The following is a 26004-nucleotide window of genomic DNA, read 5'->3' on the forward strand; positions in this document are numbered from 1 at the left end:
GGAACCGCGCGACTGCTATGGTCGCAGGTTCGAATCCTGCCTCGGGCATGGATGTGTGTGATGTCCTTAGGTTCGTTAGGTTTAAGTCGTTCTAAGTTCTAGGGGACTGATGACCACAGCTGTTAAGTCCCATAGTGCTCAGAGCCATTTTTTTTATTTTATTTCTTCTTCACGGATTTTAATACCTACTCTGAATTTTTCTTTTGTTTCCTTTACTGCTTGCTCAATATACAGATTGAATAACATTGGGGAGAGGCTACAACCCTGTCTCACTCCCTTCCCAACCACTGCTTCCCTTTCATGCCCCTCGACTCTTATAACTACCATCTGGTTTCTGTACAAATTGTAAATAGCCTTTCACTCCCTGTATTTTACCCTTGCCACCTTTAGAATTTCAAAGAGAGTATTCCAGTCAACATTGGCAAAAGCTTTCTCTAAGTCTACAAATGCTAGAAACATAGCTTTGCCTTTCCTTAATCTTTCTTCTAAGATAAGTCGTAAGGTCAGTATTGCCTCACGTGTTCCAATATTTCTATGGAATCCAAACTGATCTTCCCCGAGGTGAGCTTCCACCAGTTCTTCCATTCGTCTGTAAAGAATTCGTGTTAGTATTTTGTAGCTGTGACTTATTAAACTGATAGTTAGGTAATTTTCACATCTGTCAACACCTGCTTTCTTTGGGATTGGAATTATTATATTCTTCTTGAAGTCTGAGGGTATTTCACCTGTCTCATACATCTTGCTCACTAGATGGTAGAGTTTTGTCAGGACTGGCTCTCCCAAGGCCGTCAGTAGTTCTAATGGAATGTTGTCTACGCCCGAGGCCTTGTTTTGACTTAGGTCTTTCAGTGCTCTGTCAAACTCTTCACACAGTATCGTATCTCCCATTTCATCTTCATCTACATTCTCTTCCATTTCCATAATATTGTCCTGAAGTACATCGCCCTTGTATAGACCCTCTATATACTCCTCCCACCTTTCTGCTTTCCCTTCTTTGCTTAGAACTGGGTTTCCATCTGAGCTCTTGATATTCATACAAGTGGTTCTCTTTTCTCCAAAGGTCCCTTTAATTTTCCTGTAGGCAGTATCTATCTTACCCCTAGTGAGATAAGCCTCTACATCCTTACATTTGTCCTCTAGCCATCCCTGCTTAGCTACTTTGCACTTCCTGTCGATCTCATTTTTGAGACGTTTGTATTCCTTTTTGCCTGCTTCATTTACTGCATTTTTATATTTTCTTCTTTCATCAATTAAATTCAATATTTCTTCTGTTACCCAAGGAGTTCTACTATCGCTCATCTTTTTACCTACTTGATCCTCTGCTGCCTTCACTACTTCATCCCTCAGAGCTACCCATTCTTCTTCTACTGTACTTCTTTCCCCTATTGCTGTCAATTGTTCCCTTATGCTCTCCCTGAAACTCTGTACAACCTCTGGTTTAATCAGTTTATCCAGGTCCCATCTCCTTAAATTCCCACCTTTTTGCAGTTTCTTCAGTTTGGAAAGTAGGATAGAGAATGAACTACTGTGAACATATCAGTGACAGGATTATTCCCATGAGAATCAACAGCAAACGAACACCAACCATAATAGTTCAGTTACACAGGCCAACGCCTTGTGTGGAAATTGAAGAGACAGAGAAAATATATAAGGTGTAATGACACAAGTCAAGACAGCAGCCCAGTGTCTTATCCAGGGCACAAATCACAGCAAGCTGACATAACTTTATGCCATACCTGCAGTGTCCTGGATAGTGGCCCAGCAATCTCGGCAGTGACCAGTCTTCAGGAAGATTTGACCGCACTAAAGTAGGCAGCAGTACTTGTCTTCCACAGTAGTAGATCCACTTTGGCCATATCTATCTCATCATGGCTGGGCTATGCAGCAGTGCACACCATGTGTCATTCTCCGCCATGAGGTCAATGACACTTTCCTGACACAGCTATCATTGTTGCAACTGGGTTACAAACCAATGACTGCTGCTTGATGACCTAGCCAGCAGATTGCCTTCACTCTGCCACCATTTCCAAGAGAACATCTGCTGAAAATTCTGTCACCACCTCATGGTCACAGGTATGAACTGAGATCCATTCAGATATAAGCCATTAGTTCCATAGCTGATATCCAGCCATGATTCATCATCATGGGCAACACTGTTGTCTGCCTTATCACTGGGGCACTGAGTCACCCCACCAGGAGCATTCACCTGACTAGCCACCTGCCACCAGCCGAGCATTAGGGCTATGACTGCCGCTGCCACTTCAGTTTCTGGTTTGTCAGCCTTGCTGAATAAGCTCAACGCTTCCAGCAGCATGCATAAACTCCAGGGTCATCATCCTTGCACGCAGCACTGATGCAGGGACATCAGAAGTTGAGCTAGAGTGCACTAGGACATGGGCATACTCCTGCAGCTGATCAAGCTTACGGGAATAGTAAAGTAGTTTTGACTGCTTTCATTGTCCACACCTCCCCCCATCTCCAGCAGAGAGCCATTTCCCCACTCCAACCATCCTGACACTTTTACGTATGATGTCATAAGAAGAGCTGTTGGAGGCTGAACTGGCTGACCAAACAGTAACAGTGTTTAGCACAGGAATACAAGTAAGCGGCAAATTTAAGCTTTTTGGTCTGTGAGGTTGTTTTTCACTTTCCTTTATTTTCTCTTTCGGTTTATCGTATGCTTGTGGGACTAATAGATACGGAAAATGTCTGCCAGCGAAAAAGAAGTCGACCTGAGAAGTAATCCGGTATTTGCTGTAACAGGTGGCTCAAGTGAGAGCTAAAATAAATAAATGTCATGTGACTAGGGCCTCCCGTCAGGTAGACCATTCCCTGGGTGCAAGTCTTTCTATTTGACACCACTTCGGCGGCGACTTGCGCATCGATGGGGATGAGACAATGATGATTAGGACAACACAACAACCAGTCCCTGAGCAGAGAAAATCTCCGACCCGGACGGGAATCAAACCCGGGCCCTTAGGATTGACATTCAGTCATGCTGACCACTCAGCTACCAGGGGCGGACAAGTGTGAGCTGGTAACTTGAAATTGCATAGGAAGTAGAATGGTTAAGAAAGAAAAGAAGGGAATGGCCAACATTTAGCCTTATCCCTACCTGTCCCTGATGCCGGTACTGTCTACATGGGATGGACAACTCGGTATGTAATAGTAAGTTAGAATCTAAAGAATCCAATGATCATGAGGCACTGGAATGCTATAGTATGGGAATCAATAGAAGAATTATGAGAGAATATGGGCTTGCTAATTGAAATGTGAGGGGAGAAAGAATCTTGGAGCTCTACAATAAATTTTAGCTAGTAATAGCAAATGCACTGTTCAAGAATCACAAAAGGAGGAGGTATATTTGGATAAGACCTGAAATTAGGGAAAACAACAATTGTGAACCTGTTAGATGTCAATCAGTTTGATTTTAGGAAAGGTTAAGTCGCAAAGTGGCAGCTCAGATATTGTGCTTGATAATCAAAGCAACATACAAGGGAGATCAAAGACACTCACATGAGACTTCTCAACTTGGAAAAAGCATTTGGCAGTGTAAAATGCTGCATGATGTTTGAAACTCACAGAAAAAAGATTTATGCTTCTAGGACAACAGAAATGTGCTAGTTAGACAGACAATGTCGCACAGCATGAGCCCAACATGGGTGAGCATAGCGCATATGGAGGTAGTTGGGAGCTGTCTGCAGATGAAACTTGAACTTCTGCTATTGGCAAAATATGCAAGCCATGAGGTAACCCAGCTATTATACAGGCAGCGGGTAGTCCACATATTACTGCAAATTGTTTTTGCCTGGTGAGTGGTAAGGTGCCTCCTCAGCGAAAACTCAGAGCCTGCAAATTATTTCACTGTTGCCCCATAAGTGAAACCTATACTAACAAAGAGTCAGAATAAGCAACGACACCATTCGAAAGAGGGAAACAATGTGAGAAAGCAGTCTAAACATCCACTCTGTAGATATAATAGTATTTTAGATATTGATGATTTAAGATATGAATGTACTTAATTCATTTGAAAAAGTAGTAACTTCTAAATGCCTTAAGGATACAGGGTACTTTTCCGGCTCAATATTATGTAAAAATCAACACCTACTTCTTTCAGGCACTGATTATAATGTATATATTTTACAGATTTTTGTTGACATCAGGTAATGCAGCACACTTTCTAAACAAATTAGAAGTATTTTGGATATTTTTGAACCTGCTTAGGGTTATTTAAAAAATTACAAAGAAATTGTTGCAATTCCTTTTCCAAAACGCTTCCTCAAATTGAGGTACCATTTAATCCAATGTCATACATTTGAAGGAGAACAAATTTTTACCATATAAGCATGACATGATGGATGAGGTACTAGACCTATTTAATTCCACATATTATGAATATTGCAAGGATAAAAAAAATCACATCTTACATTTTAATTTTTATATTTTTTCCCTAGTAAAAAGTTCTTTTTTCTATAATTTAGTTGATTCTGCAATAAAGCTTAGGTCTGCTACATAAGTAAGGACTATTGCAAGTTACAGAAAAAAAATTAGAACAATGCTTTACAAACTTTAGGAAATATTTGTACCTGAATTCTGAAAAATACCACTTGTGGGAAATTGAGAATGAAGATATGAGACCAATTGAACTGTGCCTCAGAACATTCTTGAAGCGTAGTCTTCATCCTGCAGCATTTCTTCATCTTCAAGCTTCCTCTTGGCATTCTTTTTAGCACTTCTTGTTTCTTTGGTAGCTTGAAGAGCAAATCTTTCAGTTTCATGCACCCATTGTCTGTCACATGCAAGCAACTGATCTCCCATATTAGAGCCACATTTTATGCCTAAATTTCTCAGGATTTCCAACCTTCCTATCACTCCATCATTAAAACATATCACTGCAGCTAGTAAACCAACTTTTGATGTATTTAGTCCTTCAAAAACAGTCTTGGGTAATCTTTCCCATACTCAATGGTTGAACCTTTCATTTGTATTCTGAGTGCCCCCACGAAGACATTTACTAAGCAAAACAGGGTCACTCAGATCTCTAAAACTTGATTTTAGTTCATTCATAACAGGCTCAGGAAGAGAATGCTTAAAATGGTATATTTGACCAGTTTATTTTGCTTTTTGGTAACCACACCAAGAATCTGCTCCTTTAGGGCAAAGTCCATGAACAGGGTGGTCATCTGTAGACGACTTATGAAAGTAGGTGGCCCATACAGTTTTCTCATTGCTGTAACATCATTCAGAGGTGCAGTTCCTCTAATGGCCAGTCCATAATAACTCCGAAGGAGGTCTATCTCAGTTTCTGTCAATCTGCCTCGGCCAGACAGAGATTTGCCATCTGAAAGCAACTTTCCTTTCATTTCCCTTTGTAGCGTCCTCAGTCTAGCACCCATCCGCTTTTGCATATGTCCACCCACAACACTCCAGTTTTGTTACCAAGGTATCACCACAAACATTGAATTCATTAATTTCATTGAAAGCTTTAGAGTGCACATCGTCTAGGTACTTCTAACGCTATAAATGGGCACTGACCTCTGAAATATTTGTAGAGTTCCATCATACTCCACACCACCACTGTAACCATCATAATTCTTAGAACACTGATGTTCAATATGCCCTTCAGTGCTACCATGGCAGGTGTGGCAGTACTTAGATAAGCACTCAAGATCAAAAACTTTTCCATTCTCCAGAGAAGTAGCACTCACAACCCCATTCAAGGAATGATGTCCTCGACATTGTCATGTCCCATCAAGTGCAACAGCAATGTCCCTGTTTCCACTAATATTTACAGTTTCTTCTACTGCACATTTATAGATGCTTTAGATGCAACTGTCAAGGCACCTGAACGTATTTTTATATACTCACTGAACCTACTGGGAGGAGGAGGAAGGTCCATCAAACCACAAAACGATTGAGCAGCCTGTTTTCCTTTCCCTATTGCACGCATTGCACACAGTAACTTCAAATTCACATAATTTGAATCGTGCAAAATGTTTGAAGCCATTTTTGAGGTAGATTTAATGCAGGATCTACACAGAACAACTAATTTTGACGCTAAACTCTTCCTGCTACTTTGTTGTTCAGTTATTTCCAGACAGCCTACACCATCACATTGATTACATTTTGCCACTTCCTTTATCAAAGAAGATAAGATGGCCACATCAAAAACAATAAATCCACTACAAAAAGCATCATTGTTAACACACAAATTTGAATTTGAGGGGTGCCATGTGGGAGTTTCCTTCCTGAAGAACTGATACATACATTACTTTCAACAGTGTGGCTTGCTATGTTTGTGACCTGATCACCATGGAATTTCCTTTTATTGAATTTCTTGATGCATGACATAGTTTGTATTTATTGCACACTAAAAGATATGTACTTCCACAAATACATGTAGCATATGGGCAACAAACATTCAGTAACACATGAACTAACTGCTTCAGTGAAACAAAAGTAAATACTAGCAAAGATAATCATTTAAGACAATAGAAACCTGCACTGTTATCAACAAATACAATGTATCATACGTATAATCACTGGAAACAGAAAGTTCACAGTGCTTTTCGAAATAATACTGGTTTCTGTAACAGAAATAAAGGAGGCATGGTGGCATACATGGTCATAATATTAAAATTTGGTATATATTGGTCATTTTTCATTTGAAACCCTATGATGTATATATCACTGTAATCAGGAAAGCCTATAGAGTTTAATACAGTCAAAAAAGTTTCAATTTTTCCACCATTTAGAAGTACCCTGTATCCTTAAGGAATCATAGCAAACAATGTGTCAAATGATGGCAACTGAACAATACTACTACAAAACAGCTTTGAAAAATACTACTGCAAAACAACTTCATAGTTTGAGTTATAAGCCCAAATGTTGATTCTGAGGGTCAAAAATCTCACTTTCATGTAAAATGAATTGCACAACAAGAAGTGCAGCTCCAGTATTAGATAACAGACTACATTAACTACCCGTAAATATCTCATCCCCTCCATGAACCATGGACCTTGCCATTGGTGGGGAAGCTTGTGTGCCTCAGCGACATAGATAGCTGTACCGTAGGTGCAACCACAATGGAGGGGTATCTGTTGAGAGGCCAGACAAATGTGTGGCTCCTGAAGAGGAGCAGCAGCCTTTTCAGTAGTTGCAGCGGCAACAGTCTGGATGAATGACTGATCTGGCTTTGTAACACTAACCAAAAAGGCCTTGCTGTGCTGGTACTGCGAACGGCTGAAAGCAAGGGTTAACTACAGCCGTAATTTTTCCCAAGGGCATGCAGCTTTACTGTATGGTTAAATGATGATGGCGTCCCCTTGGGTAAAATATTCCATAGGTAAAATAGTCCCCCATTCAGATCTCCAGGCGGGGATTACTCAGGACGACGTCGTTATCAGGAGGAAGAAAACTGGTGTTCTACACATCGGAGTGTGGAATGTCAGATCTGTTAATCGGGCAGGTAGATCAGAAAATTTAAAAAGGGGAATGGACACGTTAAAGTTAGATATAGTGGGAACAAGCAAAGTTCGGTGGCAGGAGGAAGAAGACTTCCGGTCAGGTGAATACAGGGTTACAAATACAAAATCAAAGAGGGGTAATGCAGGAGTAGGTTTAATAATGAAGGAAAAAAAAAAAATAGGAGTGCGGGTAAGCTGCTACAAACAGCATAGTGAATGCCCACGCCTACCACAGTAGTACAAGTTTACATATCAACTATCTCTGCAGATGACGAAGAGATTGATGAAATGTATGACGAGATAAAAGAAATTATTCAGATAGTGAAGCGAGACGAAAATTTAATAGTCTTGGGTGAGTGGAATTCAATAGTAGGAAAAGGAAGAGAAGGGAATGTAGTAGGTGAATATGGAATGGAGGTAAGGAAAGAAAAAGGAAGCCACCTGGTAGATTTTTGCACAGAGCACAACTTAATCATAGCTAACACTTGGTTCAAGAATCATGAAAGAATGTTGTATACATGGAAGAGGCCTGGAGACACTGTAAGGTTTCACATAGATTATGTAATGGTAAGATAGAGATTTAGGAATCAGATTTTAAATTGTAAGACATTTCCAGGGGCAGATGTGGACTCTGACTACAACCTATTGGTTATGAACTGCAGATTAAAACTGAAGAAACTGCAAGAAGGTGGGAATTTAAGAAGATGGGATCTGGATAAACTGAAAGAACCAGGGACTGTAGAGAGTTTCAGGGAGAGCTTTAGGAAACGATTGACAAGAATGGGGGAAGGAAATACAGCACAAGAAGAATGGGAAGCTTTGAGAGATGAAATAGTGAATGCAGCAGAGAATCAAGTAGGTAAAAACACAAGGGCTAGTAGAAATCCTTGGGTAACGGAAGATATATTGAATTTAATTGATGAAAGGAGAAAATACAAAAATGCAGTAAATGAAGCAGGCAAAAAGGAATACAAACTTCTCAAAAATGAGATCGACAAGAAGAGCAAAATGGCTAAGCAGGGATGGCTAGAGGACAAGTGTAAGGATGTAGAGGCATAAATCACTAGGGGTAAGATACACACTGCCTGCAGGAAATTTAAGAGAACTTTGATACAAGTGGTTCACTTTTCTCCAATATCAAGAGCTCATATGGAAATCCAGTTCTAATCAAAGAAGGGAAAGTGGAAAGGTAGAAGGAGTATACAGAGGGCGATGTACTTGAGGACAATATTATGGAAATGGAAGAGGACGTAGATGAAGATGAAATGGGAGATATGATACAGCGTGAAGAGTTTGACAGAGCACTGAAAGACCTAAGTCAAAACAAGGCCCCGGGAGTAGAAAACATTCCATTAGAACTACTGATAGCCTTGGGAGAGCCAACCCTGACAAAACTCTACCACCATCTGCTGAGCGAGTGTATGATACAGGCGAAATACCCTCAGACTTCAAGAAGAACACAATAATTCCAATCCCAAACAATGCAGGTGTTGACAGACGTGAAAATACAGTTTAATGAGTCACAGCTGGGAAAAATACTAACACAAATTCTTTACAGACAAATGGAAAACTGGTAGAAGCCAACCTTGGGGTAGATCAGTTTGGATTCCGTAGCAATGTCGGAGCATGTGAGGCAATACTGACCCTACGACTTATCTTAGAAGCTAGATTAAGGAAAGACAATCCTATGTTTCTAGCATTTGTAGACTTACAGAAAGTTTTTGAAAATCTTGACTGAAATACTCTCTTTCAAATTCTGAAGGTGGCAGGGGTAAAATACAGGGAACGAAAGGCTATTTAAAATTTGTACAGAAACCAGATGGCAGTTATAAGAGTCGAGGTACATGAAAAGGAAGCAGTGGTTGGGAAGGGAGTGAGACAGGGTTGTAGCCTCTCCCCAATGTTATTCAATCTGTATATTGAGCAAGCAGTAAAGGAAACAAAAGAAAAATTTGGAGTAGGTATTAAAGTCCACGGAGAAGAAATAAAAATGTTGAGGTTCGCCGATGACATTGTAATTCTGTCAGAGACAGCAAAGGACTTGTAAGAGCAGTTGAACAGAATGGACAGTGTCTTGAAAGGAGGATATATGATGAACATCAACAAAAGCAAAACGAGGATAATGGAATGTAGTCTATTTAATTCGGGTGATGTTGAGGAAACTAGATTAAGAAATGAGACACTTAAGGTCTTTTGACTATTTGGAGAGCAAAATAACTGATGATGCTCGAAGTTGAGAGGATATAAAATGTAGACTAGCAATGGCAAGGAAAGCGTTTCTGGAAAAGAGAAATTTGTTAACATCGAGCAGAGATTTAAGTGTCACGAAGTCTTTTCTAAAAGTATTTGTATGGAGAGTAGCCAGGTATGGAAGTGAAACATGGACGACAAATAGTTTAGACAAGAAGAGAATATAAGCTTTCGAAATGTGGTACTACAGAAGAATGCTGAAGATTAGATGTGTAGATCACATAACTAATGAGGAGGTACTGAATAGAATTGGGGAGAAGAGAAATTTTTGATACAACTTGACTAGAAGATGGGATCGGTGGGTAGGAGATATTTTGAGGCATCAAGGGATCACCAATTTAGTACTGGAGGGCAGTGTGGAGGGTAAAAATCGTAGAGGAAGACCAAGAGATGAATACACTAAGCAGATTCAGAAGGATGAGGGTTGCTGTAGGTACTGGGAGATGAAGAAGCTTGCACAGGATAAAATAGCATTGAGAGCTGCATCAAACCAGTCTCTGGACTGAAGGACACATCAACAACAAATTATCTCATTCTAATTAGGTACACAACAGATAAAATAAATAATGGTAATCTTGACTATCTCACTGAATAAAATGTAAATAACACAAAAACCAAGGATCTAAGCAAAAACATTACATCACCATGAAAAAGCCGGTGAAATTCTAGCCCTAACTCATGTGTAATGCTGTATTGACAGTAGCAATAAGTTTAATGTACTTTTGTGCATTATGAAGTGTGTGTGCAACTAATGAAAGACATTACATTAGATTTTCCACCAAAAACACAGTGACGTGGTTATGTTTTAACAACGCAAAGGAATCAGTGCAAAATTGTGAGTCATGTAATGTGTTGTGATGTGTAGGTTTTATAATAATGTAAGAATGAAAATAATCAATTTTTGAAAACATAAGTAGTTGGATGGATAAAAAAATCAGGTCATCAAGCAACAGCAGGAGAATGCATAAATAAAAGATATTACATTTTGCTAGCTTTCAGAGCCAGTGGCTCCTTCTTCTGGCAGAAGGGTTAGAAGAGCAGTGAAGGAAAAGAACTTGGTGAGGTTTATGAAAAGGGATAGGGTTTGGAAAATCACGCAGAACCCCAGGTCAGGGGAGATTTACCAGATAGGTAAAGACTAATGGTTGGGACTGCAGCTGGCAAAAAGAAAACCTGACAACTTAAAGGTGTAAGGTAGGGTAATATGTAAGACAGAGACCACCGCTAAAACATAATGTGTGAGTTATTAAGATGGAAAAGCTAAGTTCATTGTATTTGATACAGGTGGGAAGGGACAATAAAAACGAGACTTGTCACAAAATTAAACATGTAGAAAGCTATTCTGAAGAAAGGCTGAGATGGAAGAAATAAATGTAAATTAAGGCTAAGTGGGTGGTGAGAACCAAGGATATGTTGTTGTGCCAGTTCCCACCTGTGGAGTTCTGAGAAACTTGTGTCTGGATGATGAATCCAGACAGCACATGTGATGAAACAGGCAGGATTCTTTTACCCCAAGCACAAATTTATGGAACTCTGCAAGTGGTGCTACAACATGTTCTCAGTTCTCACCATCCACCTGGCCTTCATTTATGTTAATTTCTTTGGTCTCAGCATTTCTTCACAGTACCTATTCCTTTCTTTGCTCCCTTTAAGTTTTCTACATCTTTCATTTTCTATCCTATCTATTTTGCACTGCCCCTTCCCACTTCTACCACATACAATGCACTTAGCTTTTCGCTCTTATTAACAATCTTTCCTTGTCATCCCGTCTGGTAAGTCTCCTCTATCCCAGGTTTATGGACAACTTTTCTGAACTCACCCCTTCCTCTAACCCTCACCAGTCCCTTTCCTTCAAGCCTCTTCCCTCCCCTTCAACTCTTCTCCCAGAAGAATAAGCCCCTGGCTCCGAAAGCTAGCAAACTGTAATACCTTTTCTATGTATGTTTATCCTGCCATCGCCTGGTGAGTAGATTTTTTTATCTATCCAATTACTTACACTTCTATAAAAAATTAATTTTGTGGGTTTTGCAATTACAGATGAAGGCTATATAAGGGCAATAGACACGCTGGCCTGCATCAGCTTGCATTGAGAGGCTGGCAAATCCAATGAGTGGTGTGTCAGTCATGACTGAACTGCAGGACGCAGCTCTACAGGAATTTGAGAACTTACCGTATTTACTCGAATCTAAGCCGCACTCGAATCTAAGCCGCACCTGAAAAATGAGACTCGAAATAAAGGAAAAAAATATTTCCCGAATCTAAGCCGCACCTGAAATTTGAGACTCGAAATTCAAGGGGAGAGAAAAGTTTTAGGCCGCACCTCCAAATCGAAACAAAGTTGGTCCATTGTAATACGAGACACAATTTAGGTCGAATGAAAGACGATGCAGCTACAGTAGTTTGGTTCGAGTCGTAAGCTTAGCAGTTAAGCTTTACCAGGTAGCCATTGTTATGCGTCAGGAGCTCCGTCCGTATTTATACGGGTACCATTCCTTTTTCACGTGCTTCGTCTGGTTTGAATCGATTGCTTATTTTGCTTTGATCTGATAAGTGCGTTTTCTTTGTTATAGGTGTTTACGTCACTCTAAGCTGAAAATGCATTACTGTACTGTGTCATGCATTGTTTGTCGCATTCTGATAGTGCGTGTGTACGGCCTGTCGCCGCTCGCGGCATGACTTGCTTTTGTGCGCGCTACCGCCGCTTACAATAAAAAAAGAGAGGAATCGTCTCATTAGTGAAACGATGGCAAGAAACTGCTATTTGTTGTTACTTACACTGCTGCTTTCTTTGATAATGATCAACAAGAACCAAATAATAGACTGCGTATGATAGAACATGTTCTGAACGAGAGTTAGGCGAAAATTTTTCTCCGTTTGAAAATCTTTGCGGTTGCTTCTTTATTACATCAAATTCTGCACAGAAATTAGTCATCTTACATTTAAAATCTAGTCAGTTGCCGTGCTTCATTTCTGACTATATCACTATTAGGCATAAGAATAATACGAATATAAACATGACACGATACGTATATTCTTCCGCGTTTGCTGTTGTTTCACTCTAGTTTAGTAGTTTATTAGGCAGACAGGATTTAAATGAGAGCAGCAAACACGAAAGAATACATGGCAAAATGTTTATTTTCATATTATTCTTATGGTGAAGAGAATACTGCATGTGATTCACATTTCATCAGGTTCCTATTAGCAACCATCTCTTCTCACGGGTAGGAAAAAACTCGGAACGTAGAGTTGGCCATATTGACAAACATCCCTAACAGTCTTGCCAGTCGGATTTTCGTAGTACATTGAAATTCTGCTGCATTCGAAGATGAACAATACGGAATTTGTATTTACTTCGTTGAACAATGTATGAAAATGCAGTGGTCGACACTCGGGGCAGAGAAAAAAAAGGTTTTGGCGCCAGTATTTATCTTTGTGCCCACAAAGCATGCTTGTTTAGCGCTACATATATTCGACGGCAGAAGTTAGTTGTGGCGGCACCTACCAACATTTTTCACAACTTCCGCTTGCTTTGCACTCGATTCTAAGCCGCAGGCGGTTTTTTGGATTACAAAAACCGGAAAAAAAGTGCGGCTTAGATTCGAGTAAATACGGTACATAGGGAAAGATAGATAATTTACAATATGTACAAGAACCAAGATGGAAAAATAAGAACAGAAAACCAAAAACCAATTTTTTTAAATATATTTCATGATGAACTACAGTTTCAAATATGGAAATTTATTCCTGAAATTCAGCTTAACCATAGTAAGTATACATGTTCTACCTTAGGCAACATATGAAAATTTTTGCCAGACTAGGACTCGAACCTGGATTTCCCACATATCATGCACAGTAGCCTAAGTGGTACGGCCATTGCTTGTGAGAAGTGGGAAATCTGCAGCTAAGTCCCAGTCTGGCACAAATTTTCTTATGTCACTTTAGGTAATATGCCTATATCTATCAAAGTTATGTTGAATTTCAGGAATAAATTTAAGAACAAAGTGTTCAGATTAGAAAGAGTATATGATAGGGATGCAGTCTTCCTCCTCTCTGATTCAGTTTGTATATCAAGGATACAATGAAGGATATAAAAGAAATGTTCTAGAGTGAGATTAAAATGCAGGGTGAACAATATCAATGACAAGTTTCACTTATGACATTGCTATTCACAAGGAAACTGTGGAAGAATTACAGGAGCTGTCAAATGTAATGACATGTTCCACATCCTGGAGGACCTCCTCACTATGGATCAATTGGAATGAAAGTAAATCTAATCTCTAATCTAATCTAATGGTCTATTGAACACAGAATATGGATTGAGGGAAAACCAAAAAAAGACTATAGTAATGAGGAGTAGAAGAAATAAGATTAGACATAACTATCTTGGAAGGAAAATTGCACGTGACAGATGAAACCAAGATGATATACGAAGCAGAGAGATGCAGGCAAAGAAGGCATCCATCTCTAAAAGAAGTCTGCTTGTATCAAAACAGATCTTCATGTGAAGAAGAAATGAGAATGTACATTTGGACAAGGCATTATATGGAAGTGGATCTTTGGTGTGACGTCATGTGATCTGGACTGCTGTTGAAATTGCTCATCAATATTTTATAAGTTCTTAGTCTTCAGTTACTGATTTTAAACTTTATTTGTGTTAATATTTGCTGTAAAAGTAACCTATTAGTGGATTTTCATTAATCTCTGTCTTTCTCCCTGTGTTATTGACTCAAATGGTATGTTATTCAGGAGAGTGCTTATACTGTTCATCCAAGACTTACGCCTCAGTAGTGTGTTTACATTTTGTGGCACGCAGTTGCAGCTGTATTGGGTATAAAGCTAAGTACTGAGAAAGTTATTTGTGCACTGTTATACAATTATTAAATTTAATAGTCCTAGTGGTGTTTCGTGCTGTTTGTGGAAAAATAACAATTTTATAAACTTTTGAAAATGTTCATTCACTGTGTTTTTTAGAGTTTAGTGTGCATTGAAGTCATTTAGTAAATCTAATGCTTTAGTTTTCAGCTGACATTTCTTATTGTTTCTGGTGAAATATTTCAATAAATATTTCAGTCAGTGTTTTAACTTTATTGAGAGTTCCAGTGCCCACTTGAATTGAATTTTTGGTTTTAGCGAATAATTTTGTGAAGTTTTGTTGGTATTGGATTAACTGTGGTGTACTAGTAGTAATACAAGTAGTTCCTTTCAGAGCACTATTGTTAGTTCTATAAACAGTTGTACTTGTGTAACTGAACTTAGGTAACACAGACGTATAGTTTTTTTCAGTAACTGTAAAATTTTACCCTGAGTGAGAAGTGTGGGCTCTGTCATAGGTTTTTGAGTAGTGGATTATGATGTGGGGTTTGTTCAAAGTATTTCCATTGGGGGGAATGCACTGGGGAAGCCAATGGGCATTCTAGTCAGATCCCCTTCTGGGAATGCAGAATCTGTAGTAGAAGTAAACTGATATAGGAGCAGCAGTGTAAGATCTGTGCCCTTCAGGTGTAGTTACAATGCGCACAGGAGGAACTAGATAGGTTGAGGAATGGGAACAGGCAGTTGTCAAGAAGGCAGCTAAGAGGAGGACGTATTCAGACAGTTATACTTTGTGTGTGCATATGCAGTAGGTTTAACAAACTGTCAGAGTTGAGTGGAGAGGAGCCTCTTGTAGTTGTAGATGTAGTGGGTTTTTTCTATTTTTTTATTTTTATTTATTTATTTATATTTTTTTTTATTAGGGGGCACAACTACAGTGCTCATTAGCGCCCAGACTAAATTATGAAGGCACTGTGAGGCACAATGTTAAAACAGCAACAAAAATGGACAACACTATAAAAGGCACATTAACAGGCAAGGGATTAAAATAAAACAGCATAATCAAATGTCCTTAGAGAGGTCTGTCAAGTGGACAAAACGAAGAACGCGAGCAGCTGCTCCTGGGTCGTCCGCTAAAATTTCATCCAGAGTACATGGCAGGCCAAGACCAATGCGCAGTGTATTAAAATTCGGACAGGACGTTAAAATGTGGTGTACCGTCAGCAATCGCCCACATGGGCAGAACGGCGCCGGCGCAGCCGTCAGCAGATGACGGTGGCTGAACCGGCAGTGTCCAATCCATAACGGGGCCAAAACGACCTCCTCCCGCCGAGAAGGGCGTGAAGAGGTCATCCAAGCTGTGGGAAGAGGTTTCAAGGCCCGAAGCTTGTTTTCAGTAAGTGTAGACCAATCGGCATGCCACAGCACTAAAATTCGCTGATAAATGACCCTGCTAAAATCAGATGAAGGCACACAACAAGAATCTGTCCGAGGCTGGAGGACCGCAGCCTTGGCCGCGGCACCTGCAGCTTCATTCCCAGGGATACCGACATGGCCACGAACCAACATAAAGGTAACCGGAGAACCGTCATCCGCAAGCTGTTGAAGAGAGCGTTTGGTCTGGTGCATGAAAGGGTGAACCAGATACAGATCACTGAAGCCCTGGATGGCACTCAGAGAATCAGAGCAGATGACATAAGCAGAATGTCGGTGGCGGCGGATGTAAAGAACAGCCTGTGAAGACCGAACAATGGCCATGGAGCCGGTATTTGAAACTGTGTGCCCCGACAATCAAAGAACACCCGACACCGTCATTGGTCGTAGAGCCATCTGTATAAATGAAGATCGTATTAATGAACTTTGAACGAAGTTTGACAAACCGCGAGCGGTATACCGAAGCCAGAGTAACCTCCTTTGGGAGCGAGCTGAGGTCAAGGTAAATGTGAACCTGAGGCTGGAGCCAAGGTGACATTTGGCTCTCGCCCACTCTAAAGGTTGCAGGGAGTGGAAAATCAAGTTGCTGAAGGAGGCAACGAAAGCGAACTCCAGGGGGTAGCAGGGCAGATACATACAACCAGTATTGACAGTCGAGAGAGTCATCAAAAAAGGAACAATAAGACAGGTGGTCGGGCATTGATAATAGCTGACAGGCATACCGACAAAGCAGTATATCATGCCGATAGGTTAGTGGCAATTCACTGGCTTCAGCATGAAGACTCTCGACGGGACTAGTATGGAACGCTCCAATCGCAAGACATAAACCTCGATGTTGTATAGAGTTGAGATGGCGTAAGATGGACGGCCGTGCAGAGGAGTGTACAAAGCTCCCATAATCCAGCTTTGAACGGATGATCGACCGATATAGGCGAAGTAGGATGGTTCAATCCGCTCCCCACGACGTACCGCTGAGAACACGGAGGAAATTTAGGGAATGGGTACAATGGGCAGCCAAGTATGACACATGTGGAGACCAGCTAAGTTTCCTGTCAAATGTAAGACCTAAAAATTTTGTTGTCTCCACAAATGGGAGAGCAACGGGACCGAGATGTAAGGACGGTGGGAGAAACTCTTTGTAGCGCCAGAAGTTAATACAGACCGTCTTCCCGGCAGAAAAACAGAAGCCACTGGCGACACTACAGGAGTAAAGATGGTGAAGACAATGCTGAAGACAGTGCTCCAGGAAACATGTACGCTGCGCGCTGCAGTAGATGGTAAATCCGTTCACAAAAAGGGAGCCTGATACATCAACTGGGAGGCAATCCATTATTGGATTGATCGCTATGGTGAAGAGAGCAACACTCAAAACTGAGCCCTGTGGCACCCCATTCTCCTGGCGAAAGGCGTCAGACAGGACAGAACCCACACGTACCCTGAACTTTTGATCCATTAAAACTGCACAAATGAAAAGAGGGAGGCGACCGCGAAGGCCCCATGTATGCATGGTGCGGAGGATGCCCGCCCTCGAACAGGTGTCGTAAGCCTTCTCCAAATCAAAGAACACAGCCGCTGTCTGGCGCTTCCGCAAGAAGTTATTCATAATGAAGGTCGACAAGGTAACCAGATGGTCAACAGCAGAGCGGCGCCTACGAAATCCACATTGTACATTGGTAAGTAGGCGTCGAGATTCGAGCAGCCAAACCAAATGAGAGTTAACCATTCGTTCCATCACCTTACAGACACAGCTGGTAAGGGAAATGGGTCGATAACTGGAAGGCAAGTGCTTGTCCTTCCCCGGCTTAGGAATCGGGACAACAATAGATTTGTGCCAGCATGTAGGAACATGACCCTCAATCCAGATGCGATTATAAGTACGAAGAAGAAAACCTTTACCCGCAGGAGGAAGGTTCTTCAGCATCTGAATATGAATAGCTGTAGATGTAGGGAATGTGCAGCAGTCCTCAGCAGTTAGGAGGCCTACGTTAGTTGCAAAGTCAGACAGAAAGAAGGTTCTGCTGCTAGGTAGTTCATACAGTTGCAGGAAGTGTTGGGGAGTGAGTACCAAGTCACCAGCATTGTGAAGCCTAGTGCACGGTTGGCTCAGGTGACTTGACAGCAAAGGAGCGTTATGCAGAAATTTTATAGGTGAGGATCAGGTAGTGATAATGGGTGGAGCAGGTCACAGTCTTGATAGGGACAGGGAATATGATGTAGGTGGTGATCTGGTAAAGATAGGTACTCAAACTGGTGGCACTAATGTGCATTTTGTGCAACTGTTTCAGCATCATGATTGGCCACATCTCAATGCGGCTGTTAGGGATGTTAACATGGGACTGGAGAGGGTGCTGATGGCAGAGGGCATGGGTCACATTTCAGTGGTGCCAGTTGAGTCTACCAGCAGATCAGGTTTCACTAGGCATACCTCAATAGGTATGGGAAGAGGAGGCTGGCAAAGCTTATAGGTGACAGTGTAGTGAGTGGTGGAGGGATCACTCATGGAAAAATTCCTGTAGTAGTTGGTGTTAGAGGTGCACCTTTTTTAGATTGAAGTCAGCTGATAGATAACCCTGCTTAATGGAAGTCGTCCTAACTAAGGGCTCACCTTTAGAGGATGTCATTTCTCCAAGTAGAGAAGGAATTAGCATATTTCATCAAAATATAAGAGGTATTACAGATAAAGTTAGTGAACTGTTTACAGATGTTGACTCTGAAATTATTGGTATGTCGGAGCACCACTTGAATATTTGGCAATTCAGAAGCTTCCTTTTCCAGGATACAGATTAGCTGACTGTTTTTCATGGAGTTCCTTGCAGTTTGGGGGAGCGGCTATGTATGTAAAAAAACAGTATTCCATTTGAGTCCATAGACCTATCACAGCACTGCACAGAACAGATATTTGAATTTTGTGCAGGGCAGTTGAATTTAGTGAAACTAAACCTCTAATTGTTGTTGTTTGTAGCTCATGTAATTCTGACTTCAGAGCATTTCTGCTCAAGCTAGAGAGGGCTCTTGATTCACTTTGTAGGAAGTACCAGAAATTAGTTACATGTGGTGAATTCAATATAAATTTTGTGTATGATGGTCCAAGAAAAAGGATGTTGGTAGATCTCCTAAATTCATATGATCTGATGCAAACTGTGTTTTTTCCAACTAGGGAGCAGGGGAATAGTAGCACAGCCACAGGCAATATTTTTATTCATTCTTAATTACTAGATGGACATTCTGTTTGTAAATGCGTGAATGGCTTTTCAGACCATGATGCACAAATTTCAACACTAGAAGGGTTTTGTATTCAAACAAATGTCACATGTAATTACAAACTATGTAGGAAAGTTAAACTAACATCAATAGAGAGTTTTTTAAACCTGGGAACAAAACACATTTCTCATGCTATTTGAGAGTTGCTTTCCATTAGAACATTCTAAACGGGGTACCAGCAGTAATAGGCGGCCTGGGTGGCTGACTAGTGGGATAAGTATATCATGTAGAGTAAAGCGGGAATTACAGGGTGCAGCAGCATTCACAGTGTAATGTGACTTGCGTAGCATAATGACATACTGCAGGAATGCGCAACAGCTCGTGCCACATTCGTATACTAACGAGCTGCCATTTCGAGTGTGACAGTGATATGGAGCAGTGGAGTGCACAGCATCATGCCTTTGCTGTTGAAAGTTATTTCAAGAATAACAACTTTGTTATTGCTACCCAGTGTCTATTTCAGAAAAATTTCAACTTGGGATGTCATGGGAAAGTTCCAGATGGACAGACCATTGTGAGATGGGTACGTGCATTCTGAACAACAGGTTCTGTTTGCAATGGCAAACCGGGAAGAAGTGAAAGAACTGTGCAGACACCAGAAGCCGTGGAAAATGTTCCTGCTGCACTATTGCATAGCTCAAAAAGATCTGCTCGTCATCATGCACAAACTGCGCATATGTCCGATCGCTCATTCAGGAGAATATTGCACGAACATCTCCATTTTCACCCATATAAGCTGCAGATTGTTCAGGAAATTAGGCCTAGTGACTGGATTTCATGCAAAACATTCTGCTTAACCATGCGTGATCTCCTTCTCCAAAATCCACAAATGTTGCACTCCATCCTGATGTCAGATGTAGCTCATTTCGAATTATGTGGTTCAGTGAATAAACAGAATATGCATTATTGGAGTGATGTAAACCCACATGAACTGCACATCAAGCCCTTGGACAGTTTTCGTGTCACAGTGTGGTGTGGAGTTGCTTCCTTTGGGTTTATTGGCCCTTACTTCTTTGAGGATGACAGCAGTGTGGCTGTAACTGTTACCAGTGAACACTACCTAAAGATGCTGCAAGACTTCGTTCTTCCCCAATTAGGTATGGTTGATGTGGATGTGGAACAATTATGGTTTCAACAAAATGGAGCGACCTCGCATACAGCAAGAATTTGCATGGATTTCTTGTGACAGACATTTCCTGGTAGAGCAATTACCCATTTTGGTGACATTTCCTGGCCGCCTTGCTCACCTGACCTTTCATGTGCAGACTTTTTCCTCTGGAGCTACCTGAAGCAATAAGTGTTCCAAACACATTGTGCCACCATTCCTAAGTTGAAGGATTGCATCACAACTGCTGTCGGCAATGTCCCAGGGAATACATTATGCCGAGTTATGGAAACCCTCCAATGCCGCCTAGATGAATGTGTAGTGCAGGAGTCATATTCAAAAAGTAATCCATGCAATGGACAATGACTTATGCATTAGTAAATGGCATACCTTTAACTATTAATTGACATAAGAGGTAATAAATAAATTACATTTACTTCCTGATGGTGTGTTTTCAATATCCTACTATGAACGCTGCCACACGCTGTACATCAAAATGTTAGAAGTAGTCACAATCAAGCTCCAGTAGCCCATTACAAACAGTGTTGTAAGGTGGTTAAAAATGTTATTAGGAAGGAAAAGAGTATGTGGTATGCAAATAGAATGGCTAATTCACAGCATAAAATTAAAACCATATGGTCAGTTGTGACGGAAGTGTCTGGTCAGCAGCACAAGCTAAATGATATAAAGTCAGTTGCAGTAAAAATATTTCTGTTACTGATAAATCACACATATGTACAGTATTTAACAACCATTTTCTGAGCATTGCTGGTGAATTAAATAAGAAATTATCTTCTACAGGGAATCATACAACTCTCATGGCAAATGCCTTTCCGAGATTGATGTCTGAAATACTCCTCTGTGATAGAGACAAGGGGGACATTGAGTCAATAATTAAATCGCTGAAGACTAAGGACTGTCATGGATATGATGGAGTGCCTGGCAGAATATTAAAGTACTGTTCTGCACATGTTAGCCCTGTATTTAGCCATATTTGTAATTTATCCTTTAGGAATGGCCAGTTTCCTGAATGACTGAAGTACTCAGTAGTAAAGCTGCTTTATAAAAAGGGAGAAAAGGATAATGTAGACAATTTTAGACCTATTTCTATGCCATCAGTGCTTGCTAAAGTTATTGAAAATGCTGTGTATGTAAGGATAATTGATCATTTTATAGCACATGATTTGCTATCAAATGTAGAGTTCAGCTTTAGAAGTAGCTTAACAACTGAAAATACTACATTCTCTTTTCTCTGTGGGGTACTGGATGGGTTAAACAAAAGGTTTAAAATGCTAGACATATTTTTTGATTTAACTAAGGCATTTGATTGTGTCGATCACACAATATTGCTCCATAAGTTGGACCATTACGGAATACGGGGAGTAGCTCACAAATGGTTCACCTCTTACTTTAACAACAGACAGCAAATGGTCATCATTCACAATGTTGAGAATGGCTGTGTGTGGGGTCTGAGTGGGGTACGGTCAAGTGGGGAGTGCCCTATGGATCAGTGTTGGGGCCATTCCTGTTCCTTATTTATAAAAATGTAATAGTATTACGGATAACTCTAAAATATTTCTGTTTGCTGATGACACTAGATTGATAGTAAAGGATGCTGTGTGAAGCATTGGCTCAGTTTCAAATAGTGCTGTTCCTGACCTAAGTTCATGGCTTGCAGAAAATAAACTAGTGCTAAATCACAGTAAGACTCAGTTTTTGCAGTTTCTAACACACAATTCAACAAAACCTGACTTTTTAATTTCACAAATTGGGCATACGATTTGTGAAACTGAACAGTTCAAATTTCTATGTGTTCAGATAGATAGTAGACTGTTGTGGAAAGCCTGATTTCAGGATCTTGTTCAAAGACTTAATGACATTTTACTATTTGAACGGTATCAGAAGTGAGTGATCATTTGACACGAAAATTATTCTACTTTGCTTATTTTCATTCTCTTATGTCGTATGATGATATATTCTGGGATAACTCTTCCCATTCTAAAAGGATATTTTCGGCTCAGAAATGGGCAGTTCAGGCAATAAGTGATGTAAGTTCACGAACTTCTTGTCGACCCCTGTTCACGAGTATGGGTATTCTGACATTGGCCTCTCGATATATATATTCTTTACTGTCATTTTCTGTTAACAGCATTAGCTTATTCCCAAAAATAAGCAGCTTTCACTCAGTTAAATACTCGCCAGAAATCCAACCTGCATTTGGATCAGACTTCCTTAACTCTTGTGCAGAAAGGTGTGCAGTATACTGCTACATCCATATTCAATAAGCTACCACTCGAATTCAAAAATCTTAGAAGTAATCCATGCGATTTCAAATCCAAACTGAAGAGTTTCCTCATGTGTCACTTCTTCTATTCTGTCGAGGAGTTCCTTGAAAAAGTAAGTTGATTCTTGTTGCACTGTTGACTGCATACTTATACTTATGGATTGAGTTCTTTGGGTTCATAAAGATTTTATTTTTATCTGTTATTACTTATATGTTGTACAAGGATCACTCCAAAAGAAACACACTTTTTTTTAAATCTACCTTTTATTCTACATGTTTGAAAGTTTTACAGAGTGTAGATACATCCTTTAGGAACAATATTTTCATTTCTCCACATAATTTCCATCCCTCTCAACTATCTTATGCTATCTTGGAACCAGAGCCTGTATACCCGCATGGTATAATTCTAGACCAACCTGTTGGAGCAACTGTTTGGCAGCGTGCACAAGGGAGTCATCATCTACAAACCTTGTTCCACGAAGAGAGTCTTTCAGTTTCCAAAAGAGATAATAGTCTCATGGAGTCAGGTAAGGAATGCAAGGTGTGTGTTTCAGTGTTGTCCATACGAGTTTTGTGATCGCTTCCATGGTTTTTTGACTGACATGTGGCCGTGCATTGTCGTGCAACAGCAAAACATCCTGCTTTTGCCGATGTGGTCGAACACGACTCAGTCAAGTTGAAGTTTCTTCAGTGTTGTCACATATGCATCAGAATTTATGGTTCTTCCACTTGGCATGATGTCTACAAGCAAGAGTCCTTCGGAATTGAAAAACACCATATCCATAACTTTCCCTGCAGAAGGTGTGGTTTTAAATTTTTTTTTCTTGGGTGAATTTGCATGATGTCACTCCACTGATTGCCTCTTCGTCTCTGGTGGAAAATGATGGAGTCATGTTTCATCATCTGTCACAATTCTTCCAAGAAATTCTTCTCCACCATCCTTGTATTGTTCCAAAAGTTTGCTGCATACCGTTTTTCTTGTTTCTTTGTGAGCCACTGCCAACATCCTGGAAACCCACCTGGCACAAACCTTTTTTAACGCCAACACTTTCAATATTCTGCAAACACTTTCTTCCCCTATCCCAACGTAGTGTGACAATTCGTTCACTGTGATGCGTCTGTCAGCAGTCACCAATTCGTTAACTCTCTGCACATTGTCTGGAATGAGTGCAGTACGAGGTCTGCTGCTGCGAGGACAATCCTCAATATTGCTGTGGCCGCTTTCATCATGTAACCTGCTTGCCCACTGATTAAGTGTACTGTGATCGACAGCAGCATCTCCATACACCTTTTTCAACCTCTTGTGGATGTTTCCCACTGTCTCGTTTTCACAGCACAAGAATCTGATGACAGCACGTTGCTTCTGATGAACGTCAAGTGTAGCAGCCATCTTTAAGATATGCTGTGATGGCGCCACTCATGGGAACAGGTTGAACTAAGTTTGAAAACAAGCGGGAAGGATGTATCTACACTCTGTAAAACTTTCACACATGCAGAATGAAAACTGTATTTTCACAAAAATAGTGTGCATTTCTTTTGGAGTGGCCCTCGTAATTTCGTGTACTGTTATGTTCCATGACCTTGGAGATTTGCTCCTCAGTTTGGTCCTACAGAACTTGATATGTAAATAAACAAATAAATCATGGACTATGGGAAAACTGGAAATGAAAAGAATAGAAGAATCTGAGATGTAATGCTAGAGATGAGTGCAGAAAATTATGCAGACTGATATGATTAAAAAAAAAAAAGGATATTCTCCGCAGACTCTACTCTTCAGTCCTCTTATAATGATGTTGTTGGCAGAGTACTGGTGACTATTTGTATTTGAAGGCTTCAGCTAGCATTGCCGATGATTTTTATTTAAAATCTAAGCAATGGCTGGGATGGTATCTGAGACCCACAACCTCTGGATTAGTAGTTAAAGATACTATCCTGATACCACTGTTGCCAGAGCCATAAGATTCTGTAACCAATAGTATCAACTGAAATCAAAGTGTGACTGTGTGAAATACAAATAAGATAACAGGAATGATAAGAAAAAGAAAAGAGAGACTGCATAAATAAGCTGTAACTTTAAGTGAATACAGAATGGTTATAATTTTAGTCAAACATATGTCTACAAACAATACATCACACTCCAACCCAGAAATACTTGGGTATTTTTCTGAATGAGCTCATCTGCCTAAAAGCAATATTTAAAGACATTCATTATGACTTGGTTAACAGCAAGGTACGTGTGATATGATTTTTATTTATTTTGCCAAATTACTATCAGATTGCTCACCATGGGTAGCTATAGAAAAACAAAATTGAATAACCTGTACAGAATCCATGTGACTCTGAAATGCTAGTGATTATTGGTTTTCTTAATGATAATTAACTTATTGCCTAAAAGCTGATCACATCAGACAGAAATATTAATTTCACATGACTGATAGACAATTCATACAGTAAATGGTTGTTTAAATACGGGTGTTAAAACTCTGAAAGTTAAAACTGAAAGAAAAGTCAAATAGTCCGTTATAGCTTTATTTATTTAAGTCGATCATAGACCCACACAACTGGTTTCACAACTTTTTCAGCTCCATCTCCTGGTGTATATCTGTACAGAATTTTTTAAAATCAATCCTCTGATAATCAGGAACTGAAGTTATCCGAGACCTCTTAAAGTACTGAATGAATAGGCTTGAACATGGACAAAAATGTTACCCATCTAATTAGGAAAGTAGGTGTAGATCAGACATGCCTCACAAAGAACAGGCATATACGTATTTAATAAATAAGATCTGTAATTCCATACCAAATCAAGGTTCAGTTTTAAGTAATATAGAGAGCCAAGTATGATAGTTTGTGTAGTACCATTAGCCACACAATTTCTCAGCGGAGAACTAGCATTGTGCTTTTCTTATCTTCCATGTTGATCACATTAGTTCAGTTTCTATCACCATCTCAGTATGCAGATGGCAGCCACAGCACATGCTTCAACAACACCCAAGAGTGTGTCAGCTTTGGGTAAGTTTGGCCAGCAATATCAGCTTCATCCTTTCGGTCATCAGTGAAACCCCAAATCAGTTAAAATAATTTTCAGTATATTTCAGTGCATTAATTTTATTAATTTTCATCACTAACTTTATTTTATTCTTCACTCGCCACAGGACCCAGTACTTTCCTGGATAACTTATATGAGGGGTACTGTCTGTTGCTTGACACAGGCTGACAAGAACATATTTTAATCAGTAAAGTAATGACAATTTGTGATTTTAACACAGACCAGTCCCATTTTTGGCAGTTGTTCCGCATCAGATGGGGACTGTCCCCATCTATTTCTCATTAGAGTTACTGATTTACTGGTTTTTATTCAAGGATAAGTCCTGATCCCTAATTCTATTCTT

The 26004-nt window shown here is 40.1% G+C and overlaps 1 protein-coding gene across 1 annotated transcript in view; it reads right to left on the reverse strand.

Moving 5' to 3' along the window:
* Positions 1 to 2053: 2053 nt before the first annotated feature.
* The window catches only part of LOC126150512 (histone-lysine N-methyltransferase PRDM7-like), a 277290-nt gene continuing 253339 nt past the window's right edge, over positions 2054 to 26004 (reverse strand). Inside the window, exon 9 of the mRNA XM_049915881.1 lies at positions 2054 to 2285. Coding sequence (XP_049771838.1) covers positions 2054 to 2285 — 232 coding nt within the window. The remainder of the gene's footprint in view (positions 2286 to 26004) is intronic.

This window comes from Schistocerca cancellata, chromosome 2, assembly GCF_023864275.1.
Source record: "Schistocerca cancellata isolate TAMUIC-IGC-003103 chromosome 2, iqSchCanc2.1, whole genome shotgun sequence".
Taxonomy (NCBI): Eukaryota; Metazoa; Arthropoda; class Insecta; order Orthoptera; family Acrididae; genus Schistocerca; species Schistocerca cancellata.